Genomic DNA, 18,726 nt, shown 5'->3' with positions numbered 1-18,726 from the left:
AAGGGAAGCATTAGCAACCAAGTACTGTTTTGCCAGTCACCAGGAGCCAATCCTCAGGTTTTCTGCTGGGATGCAAAGGCCATCTTACTTTTCATGCTAATCATTTGCAACCTAATGTATTCCAGGAATGTAATTAAACAGAACAAGTTACTTCTGACCCAACTAGTGAGCATGATAGCAGAAGTATTTCCCATAATTAGAAGTGCAGTGCCACAAATGTGAGACTGATCTGAAAGAAAGCTGACAACTCTTTCTAACATTTTCTTTCCTCTGCATTTCAGCAAGAGAACATTCTTCAAATCCTGAGTAACATACTTTGCACTAATGCTCATGAGAGGGCACTCAACTAAAATAGCAGACTGTACCAAGTTATTACTTAAAATGGCATATGTCCCTTTTTCTCTTCCCAAGTTCCAGGGGAAAAATACCACTTTTTGGTGAGCAGACTTATCTGCATCTCCCAATTGAACAGACTTTCTAGAAAGATGTAGATGCTGCAGGACTTGACTTGCAGTTGCTTTGGAGCAGAGGCACAAAAGAGAATTATTAGCAGAGAATTCAGAGGCTGACATTAGAAACCCAAGCACTGCAGGGGAAGAGTTTGGCATCCAACAAGCAGAATTTGTGGAAGCCTGAACACTAAGTGGAAAGCTGCCAGGCCAGCCTACTGAAAATGCAGGCAAACCAGGAAAAGGAGGGACACGAGCAAAAAAGCCACCCACATTCCTGATGAAAACTCTGGGGATCAAACCTCACCAGCAGACTTGGAGAATACCAGTCTGCAACTCCTCCAGGTGTTCTGCTGAGCAACGCAGCACTGTCAAAACTAAAGTAGCTCTACATGTGTCCTTAGGCAGAACCAGGTGAAGAGGTTAAAGCTGCACCATCAAGACAACATCTTAGAGGAAATTTTGAAAGTACCCAAACGTTGCTGGATTTTGGACAAATCGGTGCCTGAAGGCATGCTTACCTCATGCAGCGGGATAATGGAAATGACAGCACTGAGTGTGAGCCACTACACTCACACAATGCCATGAGGAAATACTAGTGCTAAAGTATGGGCACTTTTGAGGGGGGATGGCACCCTCAGCAGTCAGGCAGAGTCCTACAATGACACAGCTGTAACTCTTCTGGAACCAGTAATGACACAGCTAGCTTAAGTACGTCTATGCTACACTCACTGTGTCATGCAGAGATGTCTCACCAGCATCCCCTTAGGAGCATCACATAAGCAATCTACTTTCATTATATGTAGGTGCACATACATCGACACATACATACACAAATAAAAACAATCTGTGCTACATACAGAGTTTTGTAGATCTGCCTAGAAGACACTGAACACAATCAAATTTTAGGAGCAGATCCTTGCCCTTCGTCAAAAACGACTACCAGCCATTTATCTATTCTGCTTACAGACACGTCCATTTCTGTATGATGGTTCAGACTGCTGGTAATTACTACTTCTATTCAAAAAGGAAAAAAGGGATTATACTTGAATAAGAAAGCACTCATTTAAGCTGGCACAGAAGATTTCAGATTCTTCAGGGTCCACTGCTTTTTGTTCACTTTCAAGGTAGTAAGCTAAATCACGTGTAATAAAACTAACTGACTCTGTTATTTTGTTTGGCTGTGTCAATCAAGGGAGCCTACTGAACGCATTTCACCCATATATTTTGTCTCAGTATCAGCTGGAAATAAGATTTTTACCATGTATGTATAAAAACTGTGTCATACCACCTCTCACTGGAGAGAATCCCCCACAAAGCAAAGGGGAATATAAAGCAAAGTCTCTTCCAAAATGAGTTGCGCTGGAATTTGCCTGACTCTGAGGAGATGGTGTTTTTTCTCTGTTTCCTTTACTAGCCAAAGATGATTTGACTCCCAGCGAACACAGCTCCTCTGCTGGGCAGCCTCCTCTTAACTAGAATGATGTATCTGAGCGCTGAGAGTTCTTCTTCACCATAGCACAGCATACACTACCTAACTTCTATAACTGTTGTCCTCACTGGTCTGCAAAAGTCCTGTGAGGGAGGAAGGTAATAATCACCCTCATTTTATAGCTGAAAAACTTACTGTACAAAGAAGTAATGGCTTCAATCCAATAAGCAGACAGGAGTAACTTGAAACATGAATATTTATGACCATAAGATTTTATATTATTCTAAGTGACTTCCTTAGAGCCAACAGCAAATCTCAGCTCTAGTCTTTGCTGAAAACCACCCCCAGCATCCCTAAGCAAATTCTTTTACACTCAGTGTAGACAGTTATACCATTGTAGTGCAAGGGACCTTCAATGGATAGCCCAGCAAACCTCATGGTATGGACAAAGAGAGATACTTAAAATGAATGAAAGAAAAACTATGTGTAGAGACCATTACTTTACGGAAAATCTTTCAAATTAGTTCTTCTCCAACATTCTATAGCATAGGAAACATGATGAATTTTAGAAAAAATGTACTTTAAAATGTATGCAGAATGTACAAAAGTGTGACATTTATTCTGGAACAGATTTGAAAACATCCTTTTGTTTAATACATGGGCCTCATGACTGATAATTCTAAGCAAGTTTCATGCAATCGAAAAACTTATTGTTACACATGTTGATTTTGCATGAATTAACACACAGAGCTCTCTGAGTGGATTAAAAACCCATGTCTATATTTCACTACAGTATCAAAGGGCCAGACTTTCACATTCAGGAAAAAAATCAAAAGTATTAGTGAAAATTGTGTGCATGGTAAAGTCAGAAACACAGAAAAAGAACATATCGCAAATAAACGCTTAATGGACGAGAACAAATAGATCTGTCATGCAATAATATTTTAAATATTCTTGGAAAAAACACTTGCTGAACTCCTTTAATTCTTGTTGGAAATTCTGCCCCAATTACACTTGAGTGGACTGAATTATTCAAAGCTATTGGATATATCCGCTTACCTGCTCTGTCTCAACGAAGTTAGACACATGCCCATCATCATTGACGCCTCGAATGTGAAACCGGACACCAGCTCGCTCACAGCTGATGCGAGAGATGAGGCAGGCTTTAGCCTTCTTGTGGGAAGCATAAACAGTGCGAATGTCCACTACACCACAGATCACTTTCAGCAACCAGTCAGAGCAGTTCACCTGGTAGTGTTTGAAGGGCACATGCAATAGCTGGTTCCTGAAAGATTCAACATCATACAGATACATTACTGAATAAAATAAGATAGACAGGCATGAGTGCTGCCCCACAACAATCACTAATTTAAGCAATTAATGTTTTGTGACCCCTTTTCTGTTGTATCTTTACTTTACCCAAAACCAGGAAATACCAGGAAGAAATCCTTGTGAACTACTACAGTGAACATGGCAGATTTGAATAGCACAGCACCAAGGTGCTGTCCTTGTATCTTGTACCTCTGTCTTACAAATTCAGATGCAAACGCCACCTCTTTCAGCTCCAGAAATACATTTATATTTAGTAATCTTCTTCACAAACTACAGTGCTGTCAAGCTAATTACTTTTTGAACAGTACTGCCCAGACCACAGCATACACTACAGGATGAAGAGACATTTTAAAATCCACGAGGATTTTCAGGAAAAATTTTCCAAGCAGAAACTGGACCCATAAGTCAATGGAGATACTGCAAAATGTGCTACTAAAATTAAGAGGAATGTCTGTTTTAACCTTCAATTTATTTTAAGATCAACATCCCAAGAAACCTGTCATGCCTGGTTAACAGTGATGCTAATCTCTTCTATTATGATGGTTTTCCTCATTTCATTTTTCAAAATATGCCTTTAGTCACAGATGAGGGCCAAGAAAATCCCTTTTAGGATCATTTATTGCTCAACAGCAGATCTGTACAGGAGTTACTACATCTAGCGAAATCCCTGAAGAACTGTTCTTCTAGAGTACAGCATTTCTCTGAAAAAGGTGCAAGTCATTCTTACTTTTTAAACTAAGTATGTAACTAAAAAAGCAGCTCTAAAACAATTTTTGGTATCTCTTCCACCTCCTTCTCCTAGCTCTACTCACAGAAGAAGTCCTCACTCAGACAAATTCCAGTAGAATTTTGTTATTGTTGCAGTTCATTTAACAGACAGTTTGCGTTGCTTGTAACTAAGGTCATCTGACACTTTTCATCATGTAACTATTTATCCCATTGTTTACTTTTCTCATGAATCTATTGTTTGGTCTGACATTTCCCATATCACACAACTGCCTCAAGATAAATTTTCTTTGGAACATAATTTTGCCCTAAATGTGATCTTGTCACCATTCATCCCAGTTCTACAACATACAGGAGAATGGAATCTCTTCAAGGGCTACTCCTAGATTAGCCAGAAGCAGCAAAGAAGGAAAGTTCAAATACTTATCTTCCAAGAAGAAAAGTTTCAAAAGACAGTACAGGTAAAAAGAGTTGCTTTAAAGTTTGTTTCTTTACTAAAGGACACTGCCACTCTAGGAGCTTCATCACTGGAACACCCCATTTCTGTTCCATGTGTCTGACTTGATGTGCCTGGTAAAGTTTTTGAGAGGGATGAATAATTATCACAGTTGAAAGCAAGTTTTGTATATCTGAGTTAAACTCAAAACACTAGATCTTAGCAGTCAAAATCACATCATAGATAGAAAGATTATTTAGCCTGAATGAACTGCTCTCTCATGTTTATTTATCATCCATTATGAACTTTTTTGCTTATTTAATATTCACCTACTTTGGGCCACAAGACTTTTCACACATTCTAGCAGCACACCCACATTCAACTCTGCCAGTTATTTTCCACCTACATCACATAACTCTCATCTATTTCCAGTACAGTTATGTTTCCTGTGTGACTATCTTTTTGTTAAAAAAGAAAAAAATAGGAATTCAAGCATTCTGCCAGAACTTGTAAAGCAAACAAACTGAATTACATCATCAGTGAACCCACCGAGAGAAGACAAAACCTAGCATTGTGCATTTTCCTTTCCACTCAACCAATACGTACCACAACAAGAAATACTTTTTCTTTGCTTTATGAGCACAAATAGGACAGAAGTACAGAGCAGTCTATCATTGGCGTTTCCTTCCATGCAACATACATTTACACTGAGCTGTAAACATATTAACAGGTAAACATATTAATCTGCTTGAGGGTAGGAAGGCTTTGCAGAGGGATCTGGACAGGCTGGATCGATGGGCTGAGGCCAGTTGTATGAAGTTCAACAAGGCCAAGTGTCAGGTCCTGCACTTGGGGCACAACAACCCCATGCACCACTACAGGCTGGGGGAAGAGTGGCTGGAAAGCTTCCTGGTGGAAAAGGACCTGGGGGTGTTGATTGATGGCCAGCTGAATATGAGCCAGCAGTGTGCCCAGGTGGCCAAGAAGGCCAACAGCATCCTGGCTTGTACCAGAAATAGTGTGGCCACCAGGACGAGGGAAGTAATCGTCCCCCTGTACTCAGCACTGGTGAGGCCGCACCTCGAACACTGTGTTCAGTTTTGGGCCCCTCACTACAAGAAAGACATTGAGGTGCTGGAGCGAGTCCAGAGAAGGGCAACGAAGCTGGTGAAGGGTCTGGAGAACAAGTCTTATGAGGAGCGTCTGAGGGAACTGGGGTTGTTTAGTCTGGAGAAAAGGAGGCTGAGGGGAGACCTCGTTGCTCTTTGCAACTTCCTGAAAGGAGGCTGTAGCACTGCAGGTGTTGGTTTCTTCTCTGAGGTAACAAGCGATAGGACAAGAGGAAACAGCCTCAAGTTGTGCCAGGGGAGGTTTAGATTGGATATTAGGAAAAATTTCTTCACCAAAAGGGTTATCAAGCATTGGAACAGGCTGCCCAGGGAAGTGGTAGAGTCCCCATCCCTGGAGGTATTTAAAAGATGTGTAGATGTGGTGCTTAGGGACGCGGTTTAGTGGTGGACTTGTCAGTGCTAGGTTGGTGGTTGGACTTTATTATCTGAAAGGTCTTTTCCAACCAAAACAATTCTATGAATATTGATGTTTTCAACATAAAAACCAGGACACATTATTGAAACATTAAACTACACACTTTAAAAACACATACACCTTTACGAAACAGAAGATACTTCAGGATAGATGATGGGATTTATGAACAGTTCAAGTGCAGGTTTCTATTAGATAAATTTTAAAGCAAATTATTAAAAAGAACTGCGGGGGAAACTATTTATGACATGTAGAGATATGTTTCTGTAGTGTGAGCAATACATCTTGTGTTTCCTCCTTAAAAAAACACAAAATGTTGTTATTAAAATTACATTTCACTATCAGATTAATTTTAATTAAACAGGAGTTACTTGTTTGACTCAGGTTTACTGTGAATTCACTAAGGCCACATGCCCTGTAAAATGACACGACAATGAAATGAAAGAAAGTGCACCTGAAACACGTATGTTCATTTCCCTCTGAGAATGTTTGACCAATAAGATACAGGTGGGCATGACACAAGACTTTGGTATAACATGCAGTACTAACCAGAAGAACGAGTTACCAGATTCATAGTGGTTATCACCCTGCTTCTGAGCCCGCACAGTCAGGTCAAAGTTTGAGCCTGCATTAGGCCAGGAGAAATAGAACATCCCAGAGTTCAGTATTTTCTTCAAGGCAGTAATGCGCTCCTCTTCCTTGGTTTCTTCCTGGAGAGGACAGAAATCTGTTGCAGTAATTTTGTAAACTTCAGCGTCCAGGATTTTTCCCACCGACGTACAGCCCGTCACCAGGACCAGAAAGTGCAGCCGAGTGTTACCTAGAAGGTGATAGATAGTTACAAAAGGGTTACAGGTGGACACAGGCTATGCTGTTTCACATCAGTCCTGTCATATGCAATGCTGACAGGGCTCCAGCAGAGGCCAGTATCTTTGCTTCAGAAGAAAACAAACAACAAGTACACAGACTATGTTCATTTATATTTCCGAATTCCTTTTGACTGCAGGTGAGTGTAATTGCATAATATTTCCCAATACTTACACATGCCCATCCTTTGCTGCATTAGAGGGTGTTTTTCCCACTCACTTTAGACATGCAATGAGCCTGGTGTTGGGACACAACTCAGAATTCACCACCCTAGAGAGCACAGTTTTCATTGGATTTGATTGAAGGGAAAGGTAAAAGACTGGTCATTTATGAGATAAAGTGTATTCCTCACTATGGATTTTTCAACTGACTTACAAGTTTTAAAGATAGGAAGCATTCAGACTTCTTACTGGCTTCAGCTGAAGCTGGGTGTGTTCAGCCATTCAGAAAGTTTCAGTTATACCAGTTCTTGAGATTTTGCTTTTTATGTCACAAAAGAGTGTACAAGATTAGATGACAAACTCAATTATCACTACAAGAATTCCAGCTCTCATGACTGTGAAGCAAAGCGTAAAATCATGAAGCAGCTGATTAAGGGCCCCAAAACGAAAAGATAAATTTTGAAGCTTGAGAACACCACTGTAATCAGATCTCTTGTACACAGCAGGATTTCAACCTCTGCTCGTTCTCTCTGAAATGATAAAGCAATTAAGAAACAGTAGAACAATTGTTCTGAAAACACTGGTTTTGCTAGGAAGTAACTGTTTGATTCCCTTAAATTGGCCTCTAATGGAGACAATCTCATCCTAGTAGTAAGAAAAAGTGGAAATGAGCCAAGATTTATTGCTCTAGCATAGCAGAAACAACAGCTGACCTGCCAAGAGCAAGCTAATTAGCTAAGGGCACAGTGACAATCTGGGACAGTATGGCTTCAGACAGCAAAAGGGAACACTTTGTAGGATCACTCTTCAATCCTCCACAGTGGCCCACTGTCTGAAAATGCAGACCAACTCTCACACAACTAGTTTTTTTCTGAAACACCAGCAGGGGAGTCCTTGCTTCCAGATCACAGGCTGGCTACAGAAACTTGAGTTAGGGGTGCCAGAATATTTGTGTAGGCACATGAGACTGGAATGGCAGGACAAGGTGGGAGATTAGATCTTATTCATTCTGTTCTGCTGACTCCAGTTTTGCATAAAGGCCAGTGTAGGTGGTATTTACTAAAAAGCTCTGTTCATCACATTTCTTTCTGTAACGAGGGTATGCTGTGTTCTCCTTTTTGAGTGTTTTTAGTAAGTACATCTTCTGTACTTGTCTAGATGACACCGTAGTGGAGGGTCAGAAATACATAAAAACTGACAGTTTATTCCTCCTTTGCACATGACTGTGCATAATTATAAAGGATTAAGAGTAGGAGACATCAGTTATCACCATGGTAGTTCATACCTGACTAAATACTGTCTTGCAGCCTCCAGAAAGGGTTAGGAGGAGTTAGATGTCTCTCAGGATAGTTAATAGCTTCTGTGACTTTGGTGAGATCATGAAAAACTGATGAGCTCAAAGTAAACTTCACTCGTGAGAATTTGGAAGCAATGTATAGAAACACTATTAATATGCCTTACTATCAGTCAGCTTCAGGGACGGAAAACCGGTAGTGACAGACTGGGAGAGCTGTCTGGCTGGGATGCTGAGACAAAGAATACAAGCACTTTCATTGGCTTCAGTGACCTTAAACTTTCCTAGAGGGTTCAGAAGAGATCGAATGAGAAAGTCAACATTAAAATAGCCAAAAAGAACAAAAATTGAATAACAGTGGGCTTGTTATCTGTGGTTCTGTCCTTTGAGGAGCTTGTAACCAGTGGAAAGTAACTGGATCTAAACAAAGCAATTCTTTAGTTTAAGAAGGCAACGAGTAGGAATAAAGCATGACAGAAAAGCCAATCAAAACTACATAGTTTTGCCTTACCTAGAAACTTGCTATCCCTTAGCAGAGACTCTAGACTCTTTTTACTACCTCCTCCACTCAATCACTCACCCCCAAAATGGGAGACACACCTACACATGCAGAGGTCCAGCATCTCTACTCCCCCAAATAATTAGCTAATGAGCTCAAAAATAGTAATCACAGCTAAGAAGCTTCTGCCTTGTCCCTGAAGCATCAGGAGATTAATGGCTTTCTGAAGCTGTAATACTCTTTCCTGCCACTGTGCAGTAACCCCACATGAGAGAGTTGGGGTTGTTCAGCCTGGAGAAGAGATGGTTCCAGGGAGACCTTACAGCAGCCTTTCAATATATGAAAGTGTTGTATAAGAAAGATGGAGAGAGTATTTTTTCCAGGGCCTGTAGTGACAGAACAAGGGGTAATGGTTTTAAACTGAAAGAGGGTAGGTTTAGATTGGATATAAGGAAGAAATTCTTTACTGTGAGGGCGGTGAGACACTGGAACAGGTTGCCCAGAGAAGCTGTGGATGTCCCCTCCCTGGAACTGTTCAAGGCCAGGTTGGATGGGGCTTTGAGCAACCTGATCTAGTGAAAGATGTCCCTGGCCATGGCAGGGAGGTTGGACTAGATGATCTTTAAAGGTCCCTTCCGACCCAAACCATTCTATGACTCCATATACACCGAATAAGTCTCTTTACAGTACTCCAAATTCTGGAGCAGCCTTCATGCGCTTTTCATGATGCCTTTGAACAGAGGCAGGCTGGCAAAGGAGTTCACATTTTCAGCACAGAAAATTGGAAAAAAAAGGAAGAAAAGAGACAAATAAGATTTAAGCTACAATAAAACTAGCCTGCTTTGCCCCTTTGTCCTCCTAGACTGCTCTGCGAGCTGAGGTGGACATCAGATCAACTCTAACCTCTCTGATTTGCTTAAGTCACTCAGGACATGCTACAAAACAGCCAGAATGCAAAGCCCTACCACACCACAGCCCCAGTTTGACACAAATATCTCTGACTCTGCGCCTTGGAAGAAAGTCCCCAGCCCCGCCCTCACCTTCATCCCAGGTGGCATTTGGACAGGGTTCCTGGGAATCAGCTCTGGGCTATCACCACACTGTCTGCAAGAGGAAGGTCCTTCCCCAATGCACATGCCACTCTTGGCACAGGCAGCAAGCTAATCACAATATCCTACTCATAGCACTCAAGTCTGAGCCCTGCCTCATTTTTATTCACAGCATGGGTGTAGTAGCCACAGCGTCCTGAGCAGAGGTAAGGCTCCCATCAGCCTTTCACCCTTTTAGAACCTCACACAGAAAATTAATGCTACCAAAACACTACTCCGCTATTCATCTTTTAATCACGTTTCCATTAAGGTCTAAGAAATTACCCACCACTAAGCTATACAGCTATATACAGTGAAACAAAGCTTTCCCTGTCTTCCCTTCTTTGCCAGCAACATCAGTTTATGTCCAGGAATCTCTTCTTTCAATACCAGACCTTTTTTCCTCACACTGTTTGCCCTCAACCAAGGCTGCCAATGTTTTTAAATATATTGATAACTACACTGGACAAGTTTGTGATGGAAATTATAACTGCGCTACCTCCACTCACGCTTTCACTTGGGCATTTTGTCAGACTGAAAATGCTACTCCAAGGAATAAAACAGAAGCATTACATATCCAAAAAGTACCTAATATGGCAGAAACCTAACATTACCAGCCACAGGAAAAATGCTTCTGCTTATTTGCCAGTCACTGAAAGTATGATTATTATTATGGATATATTAAAGCAAAACCTCAGTCCATTACTTCTAAATTTAAACTTTAAAACGTCAGTGTGGTTTCTTTTCTGGTATGTAAATGTCAACAAGCCGTAATCTTTCCTGTTGAAAATCGATACTGAACATGAAAACAGCGATATCAACCACAACCCTACCTAAATGCACTTAAATTTAGGGGTAGAAATTGCTTAAATTGCTTCTATCAGGATGGATGCTGCTACTGGAGCAAGTAATTTTTATAAAAAGCAAAATTAAAATCAACTTTCTCCATTTCTAAAAATTGCAGATACCAAGTTATTTGGTAATTGTTCATTCATTGCAAGCAAAATAATATTTTTAGCTGACAAGAATTTACTGAAAAATTCTTTTAGTTCCTAAACAATTAATTTTCATCATGCAGTAAATCTCACAAAAGAATGTAAGAAGTTGCATTCCTGGTTTATTACACCCACCTTCCCCCAAAAACAAGAAAAAAAAACCCCACACGAACCAACCAAACAAAACAAATAAAATAACCACAAAAAATCCTGCTGTCAACACAATGTGGAATTTCCTATGGTAGATGGATTCTTGAGGCCATGGCCCAAGAAAGAGGATTTTTTAAATTAAATTGGTTTTGCTGAGCAAACTGTGAAAATATAACAACTTTAATGAAATAGATCAAATCGAAACACACAGACATTCTTTAAAGCTAGAAGGTATTTCCCCTTAAAATAGTTGAGACTATTCCATTAATCCCTGCAGCCTTAACTTTTCAAAACTGCAGCTCACTAACATTTCCAATTCTGTAATTATATTAAAAATACTGCTCCTTTTAAGTTTCCAGTGAAACTGTTTTTATAGAAGTAGCACTTAAAGTAAGTACCAGACTAACACCAATCACAACAAAAATACATCAGAGAGTCCAGTCAAATCCACCTGGCAGCATCATCAGGAAGCATATTAATTCAAGGTATTCATGTTTCTTCTGTCCAGAACATCAACAGCAACATGGGAAAAAAATACTAAAGCCATGAAATGAGCAGTGTAAGCTCAAGTAAGTCAAGAAGCTGAGTTTTAAAATGCTGGCAGTGCATCCTCAAGATCAAAGGGAGAATTAACACTAAATCAACTCCCTAAAGTCAGCAGCCCTGCCAGTAGTACCACTGCAGCCAGTCTACAGAGGCTCCCTGCTCTCAGGAGCTTCATGCATATCTGGAGTAGGGGATAGGCCAAACTCCAGTCTTATTTCTTGAAACAGGAGCCCAACAGTTCTTATCAAAAAAAGTAATTAATGGAAGTACACTGGTACTAATAATTATGGTAATTTTCCCTTGATTTCATGTGCAGTACAGAAGCAGAAAGCATGTTATATTCAGCTGACAACTGCAAAGTGCATGATGAATGGGGCCTACACTAAGGCCAATAAAAAGCAACACAAAAAAACGGAAAACTTTTCCTGTGAAGTGATCAAGGCTCCAGGTCTGGCTCTTATACTTCACTTGGTACCAACAACCACATCAGCTGAAGACTATTTAGGCCCCCCACCTCCTTGGAAAGCAAAAATATTTTCTTTTTTTTTTTTTTTTCTTCAACTTTACAAGTAGTTTAATGTACAATCCTGCTTCATATTAGCCTTTCTAAACTTTATACATAGATGAAAGTGATTTAGGAACATAAGAACTGCAACTGAAGATCACAACTGTAGAAATGTCTCTCATTTCCTTGGGATGCAATCTGGAATGTTTTAAAGAAATCTTTGAAATAATTTTAGAGCAAGAAGTGAAGTGTTCCTTACTGGTCATGCTTTCTACAGCAACACATCTATGAAAAAGCAAGACTTGCCTACAGTACTAAAAAAAAAACAATTATTTCAAAGCTCATGGACCAAATTTTGATCTCAGATAGATGCGTATAAATGTTCATGCATTGTGACCAAGATCATTATTTTGCCCCATTACAGCAATAAATCACCACAACCATCTGTAAAGAACACTTTCAAAGAAACATAAGAAAGATTTTGTTCACAGCGGTATGTGCTGAATGCCCTTTTATCAGGTTGCACAAGGGAGGCAGAGGATGGAGAATATTTGGCATAGAAACAAGACAAAAATAACTTGCATCCATTTTTTCAAAAGCTCTTGTGAAATCAACTGCCTTAATCCAAGTTGAACAGGAAACACAGTTCTGGTACGTCACACCCTACAATAATAAGCTGCAGTTACTGTATTTAACCTGTCTACATGACTCAAGGCAATTGTTTCCCCTGCAGTTTATGGGATGACTTCAGAGTTGCCTATTATGAGCTGCAGTGAAAAGGAGGCAATATTCAATTCTTATTTTGTCTTTCTTCACTAAATATTTCACTCAAGACTGTCTTTTCCTTTTACAAATGAATTTGCTCCAGTTTTTGCTCTTTCTCCATCACCATTGCCTTATGTTCCCTCAGCCTGTTCCATCTCCACTCCACACACACCTCCACTTCACTTTATAGTCCACTGAAAAACAATTTGCAAGGTATTTTCACCTCTCGTCTGCCTTCAAAATTAGCAAGAGAACACAGCAGAGAAGCAGATTCTAATCATATAGCTGAAAATCTCTGAAGAAATCTATAGCAGAATTATGAAAAGAACCAAGATTTTCCAAACTACAGTTTTAGTCTCAAAGATACTCTTTCTCCCTCTTCTAAACACGTTATTAGGAAATATTCAAAAGGAATAGAAAACAGGTACTCAGTTGTCCTTTTTGCCTTTGAAACTTCTTCCTTTCAACTATACATTGTATATGTGAAAGAGCGAATGGATATACACAGTCAAATGAATTCAGAATGCCTCCCCAAATATAGCAGCTGTATTAAACCGAACAACCTATGTGGTGATAGCGTCAAAATACTACCTTATACATGCACCCCTTCCTGACATCACAGAGTCTAAACCAAACACCGCACAGCCAGCTCTTTTAACACTCTGCTTAAGATGTATTTGCCATGGCTAGATCTTCTTTGGCAGCAAAACCTTGGCTGAGATACAGTTAAGAAACACTGTACAATTCATTTTGCTGCCATCCATCTCACAAAAGAAAGCAGAACTTAGTGAGTCATGTTAACAGACGTAAGTACATAGAAGTGAATGTTATTACTGGTGGGAACCATTAAAACTTTGTGAGTCAGTTTCACATATTTCATCTACTTTCTTGTGAAAAGCACGACCTACTTTGGCAGGCATACAATGTGATTTATTTGGATTCCTAAGTAGTGATATTTACAGATTAATTAAAGTGCTCACAGACATCTTTCATGTCTTGAAAAAAAGTCTCCCCTTCTGCTCTACAAATATACTCTTTTAATATCCCAGTGGAATGTACTTTCACACACACTTTCAGTTAATTTAGTACTTATGGTCTTCAGGTTTCCAGCAGTAAGAAAAAATACTGATACTCCTGAACAAAGTCTGTGTGATCACTGATGCTCAGTGAAGAGCTGGCCAATTATGCCCTTGTTTGCAGCTGCTAGAATACATTATATAAAAAAGAAAAAAAGTTACATTGCATTCCTTTCTAGTGTTAATCTTTTATGTAAGCAACACCTAAAGGGATGGAACTTATATGTAAAATGAAAGATCTAACTGAGACTGTGAAAAAAACCTGAGCTACCTCTTGAATGGTGAGATAGCAGGCATGCAATCATCTTTGCTTTTTTTAAATGTGTTCAGCAGCAGAAAATGTTCGCTTACCTTTGCTTACCATTACAGCATGACCCTGCTGACTTTTCACTCAGTCACAATTAGAAGTTTGCCTTCAGTAGTTAACTTGTTTATCCAATTACCAATAAAATTTTTAACAACCCCTTCCAAAGGAAGTCCTGTACCAGGACTTGTAATTTAATGCTAGAACAAGACAGAGGTGCAGTGACAAAGCTCAGAGAGGAAACACTTCACACTTTAAGGGCACTGAACTTAAGCAGGTGTTGTTCAAAAATAAATAAGGACATGGGAAACAGAAATAAAAGGAGAAAAGAGAAAAAATAAGGCTGAGAATATTTCACACCCCATTTGAAATCATTCACCTTTTAATGCGAAGACTAAAACCAGATATATTTAGTTCCCATCACATACAAGAAACTACCCTCATCTCTAGCTTGAAGAGCTGGAATTCAATAGCTACATTCCTTTACAACAGGATTCATTAGACTCCCATGAAGAAAAACAGGTCCAAGTGCCAAGAAAAACTAATCAGAAGCTCTCCAGTTTTAATTGCATTAACAAATTGATATTAATCTCCACAGAAATGCCTAATTAACTCCACAAGAAACAAAACAAACAAAAAGCCCACATTCATTTTAAAAGACTAGATGGACCTACAGTTTTAAATTATGACACAGAAATCTTTCAGATTGCAGTCACCTCTTCAGGTCAATCTCAAGTCATATTACTGAAGCCATAAATGGTAAGTGGGCTATAAAAAGATACACTTACATGTACTGGACTAAATACACCAGTGCTCACACTACCACTGCCTTTGGCAGACTCCTTGATCAAGCACCAAATTATATGAAAAATAGTCTTGTCATTCCTCCAAGTCAAAATTAAGGCTTACTATAAGACCACCATGGGAACAACACATGCAGTGCTATTTGTTTTAATGCATCTTTTTCATCAGTGAATTTGAAATCTGCTGTGTAAGTTACCATTACCTTAAAATCAGTGACTGCAGTTCTCTTCCTAAAACATGCTATTTCCATTAACATTCCTGTAGGCAGCTTAATAGCAACTCCTTTGCTAAATCAAGACTCCCAAACTGTACAGAAATTTACAGCAATGACAATAAATACTCCTTACTATACTTTCTGCAAATCCTTATCCATGTGAATTACCCAATTTAAGGCAACTGGGCATTATAGCAGGGGCTGGGAATCTATAGTAGTGCAGTCTCAGATGACCATGATTAATCATGTTTAAACATGATCCTTCAAAAAAAAAGTAAAAAATCCTAGCTTGCCTTGGACAACTATGACAGGGGAAAAAAATGGCAATTATCTTCAGGCAGCTAAGAATGTTAGACAAAACAAAAGTGAGAAAAAATCCAAAATTCTTGGGCTATCATTTAGTGATGTGCTTTTGGCACAGTGTAGAAAAAGAAATAGATATTTCTATTTCATAGAAAATAAATTAGCTTTCACAAGTTAAGGAACTGGACAACTTAGCCACTTGTTGTTGTCTTTTAGCATTGTCTGGGCATTTTATAATCTCAGTCATACAGATTGTCACTTACCACATTTAAGCTGAAGCTCTCCTAAGCAGCCATAAGCATCCATGAGTTTTTCATATTGTCCTTTAATTGCATCCTTTTCTTCTGGAGCTGAGAAACAAAACGAAAGGCAGCAAACCTTAGTTTTCCAGTCTTTATAAAATTTTCAGATTGCTATTGCTTACACCAATGCTTCCCAGTTGATTTTGCTCAGTAAAAAAAAAAATACAGTATAAAGGCAGGGTTAAAACGCTGTAAGAACACTTTAAAAGTGACCCGACAGAAATGCACTGCCTCTCCACACACCACCCTGGAAGAAAGAAGGGCACTCACTACCTTTCCAAACAATGTGATCATTAGTAATGTTCTTATTCTATGGTACAGATGCCACATCAGTTTCAGAATAAAGGAATATACAGGCACATGTAAACTTTACACTGTTCTAAAATAAGAACAAAAATATTATTTTGTCTAGCCATAAGCAAAAATATATCTTTTCTTGATGTGCAAAAAAGCGATGGTTTCTGCTTCCAGATTCTCAGAGTCTAATTTCAGATAGAATTGGAACTTTTTAAAGCAAGATAACATAATTTGATGTAAACACAACATCAGATGTTGATTTCAAGAGGAATTAAACTTATATTTTAGAGAAGTAAAAATTAGCTGATTAAAAACAAATAAATAAAGGGTCAGGTGCTGATGTTAGATTTGTGTGTTTCTGCAATGACTTACTTCAATTGGCACGAACTGAACATTTAGATATTAAGCCAGAACACAGCCCAACCTTGTCACTGGCTACTTTAAAGTAAAACTAAAATACTTCCTAAACGAGTAAGTCTGCAAAGGGGGCCTACAGGAAAGCCAGAGAGGGACTTTTTACAAGGGCATGTAGGGATAAGACAAGGGGGAACGGTTTTAAACTGAAAGAGGGTAGATTTAGATTAGATATTAGGAAGAAATTCTTTACTGTGAGGGTAGTGGGACACTGGAACAGGCTGCCCAGAGAAGCTGTGGATGCCCCCTCCCTGTCAGTGTTCAAGGCCAGGTTGGATGGGGCTTTGGGCAACCCGGTCTAGTGGAAAGGTGTCCCTGCCTGTGGCAGGGGGGTTGGAACCAGATGATCTTCAAGGTCCCTTCCAACCCAAACCATTCTATGATTCTATGATTTCACAGTGAGGAGTGAGATTAGCCCCACGAATGAGGAAAACAGGCTGTGACCCTCAAATGTCCATTTACTTCTCAAACCACAGATATAGAGCAACATGGTACTTTTAGAGGTTAGCTAATACTTTACAATCTTATGCTCCTAATAAACTTCAGCAGTTAAAAAAAATCTGAAACCTCCAGGCATATAAAGGACAAACTGAACTGCCTGCAATGGATGATAGAACAGAAAAGAAAGAAACAGACTTCTCTTTATAAACCTCAAGAGGCAAGTAGCTCAGTGACAAGCATGGAGAACAAATAAATATCCTGTATATGCCTGACATTTTGAAGGGAAAGGAAAGACAATTACACTCACAAAATTCCTTGGCAGAGGCAACCCCCAAAGGAAACCAAAACACGTTTGTCTCAATTTTTGCACCCATGACAAATAAGGAAGACTTGTTAATTTTTTCTTAGTTTTATTTTTGCTATCAGAGTTTCACAAATTATCTATTCTGCTTGCTTAGAAACACTAAGTGAATCAGGATAAATGAGCGAAATGTTGATACCACACACCAATGAAACAAAACATAAGCAACAGAAAGAGGATAAAGGGATTTTTATTGGGTAACGTAAACCTCTGGACAGTAACAATTTAAATATTCACTAACAGCACCTCTTAAGAGCTGAGACTCTGGAAGCTCAGCTCTCTGGCACTTCAAAAAAAAACTTCAGCAAAAAATAGTTTAGATAGACAATGTTTCATTTTGTAAAATATACTCCCTGTCAAGCCTTCCTTATGTATTAAAAAAAAAAAGGTTAAAAAAGTGATATTTCACTTTCCATGGCATCTTCACTAAGTAGAAAAGAGCAGCAACAACATACTGACTTTTTTCTTAAATCTATTCTCTGCCTTAAAAGCTTATCCTCGTTCCCTTTAAAATAAAAAGGAAAAACCATAAAAAAAAATCTTGCTCCAAATATTCCACCTTTAGGAAGAAATAGAGAATGCCAGAAACAGCAAGAGATTCAGGTCTCAGACTGATGCAGGAGCTCACAATCTTGCAGGCTAGGCACAACTTGAAAGCATTTAAAAGACACCTTGAAAGCATGGTGATACTCTTCAAAATAGAATTATGGGTTGGAAAGCTGGCTGTTAAAGCATGACCCAAAAGAATGGAATTTATTTCAGCGTGGAAACAAGTGACACACAACTCATGCTGGTAACAGCAAGAAGCCCCTGCCACTGGCACACACAGAAGCCACGCAAGTTCCCCAGGTCAAGCCAGCGGCATCACACGCACATCAGCTCCTGGCATGGGACTTTTCCAAATTCACAAATAGCTGTGTTTTGCCAGCAGTGGTAAAGAAATATGTCGTGGTTCTGGGCAGGCCATTTGACAGAGTATTCGCCTGCATGGTAGCATCAGTCAGGGCATCAGTACCAGCAGAGCTGCCTGGAGGGGAGGAGCAGGCTCCGAACACAAAGCTCCAGGAGGACTCTGGGCTGCATTGCCACTCTTTTTGGCTGGCTAACAACTTGCCAATAACTTCTACCACATGGCAGATTCTGTTCCTTATCCTAGGGTTCATTTTGCTCTCTGAAGCTACTTAAACTCAGAAACCAAAAAAGCAACAAAGTGATCTTTCCTTGACACTTCCATGCACTCTCTGAAGATACAGCATGCTCCAAGACCTCACCTGTGGATAGTCCAAGAGAGAAGGAACATGCCAAACAGACACAACTACACCTGTGGGTCACGCAAACGGAGAGGCTGGAATAGTTTAGTCCATACAGACCAAATTTGTGTGGTGAAAAAATTTGTTTAGATACTGATGGAATTTGAAGACTC

At 39.5% G+C, this 18,726-nt stretch overlaps 1 protein-coding gene across 1 annotated transcript in view; it reads right to left on the bottom strand.

Annotated features, from left to right (window-relative positions):
* The window catches only part of SYNJ2 (synaptojanin 2), a 68,048-nt gene that overhangs the window by 41,516 nt on the left and 7,806 nt on the right, over window positions 1-18,726 (bottom strand). The window contains exons 2-4 of the mRNA XM_068397462.1: window positions 15,752-15,838; window positions 6,467-6,737; window positions 2,941-3,166 (exon numbers count right to left, since the gene is read on the bottom strand). Of these exons, the coding sequence (XP_068253563.1) occupies window positions 2,941-3,166; window positions 6,467-6,737; window positions 15,752-15,838 (584 nt within the window). The remainder of the gene's footprint in view (window positions 1-2,940; window positions 3,167-6,466; window positions 6,738-15,751; window positions 15,839-18,726) is intronic.

Source organism: Nyctibius grandis, chromosome 1 (assembly GCF_013368605.1).
Source record: "Nyctibius grandis isolate bNycGra1 chromosome 1, bNycGra1.pri, whole genome shotgun sequence".
Classification (NCBI taxonomy): domain Eukaryota; kingdom Metazoa; phylum Chordata; class Aves; order Nyctibiiformes; family Nyctibiidae; genus Nyctibius; species Nyctibius grandis.
This window is presented reverse-complemented; position numbering and strand designations above follow the sequence as displayed.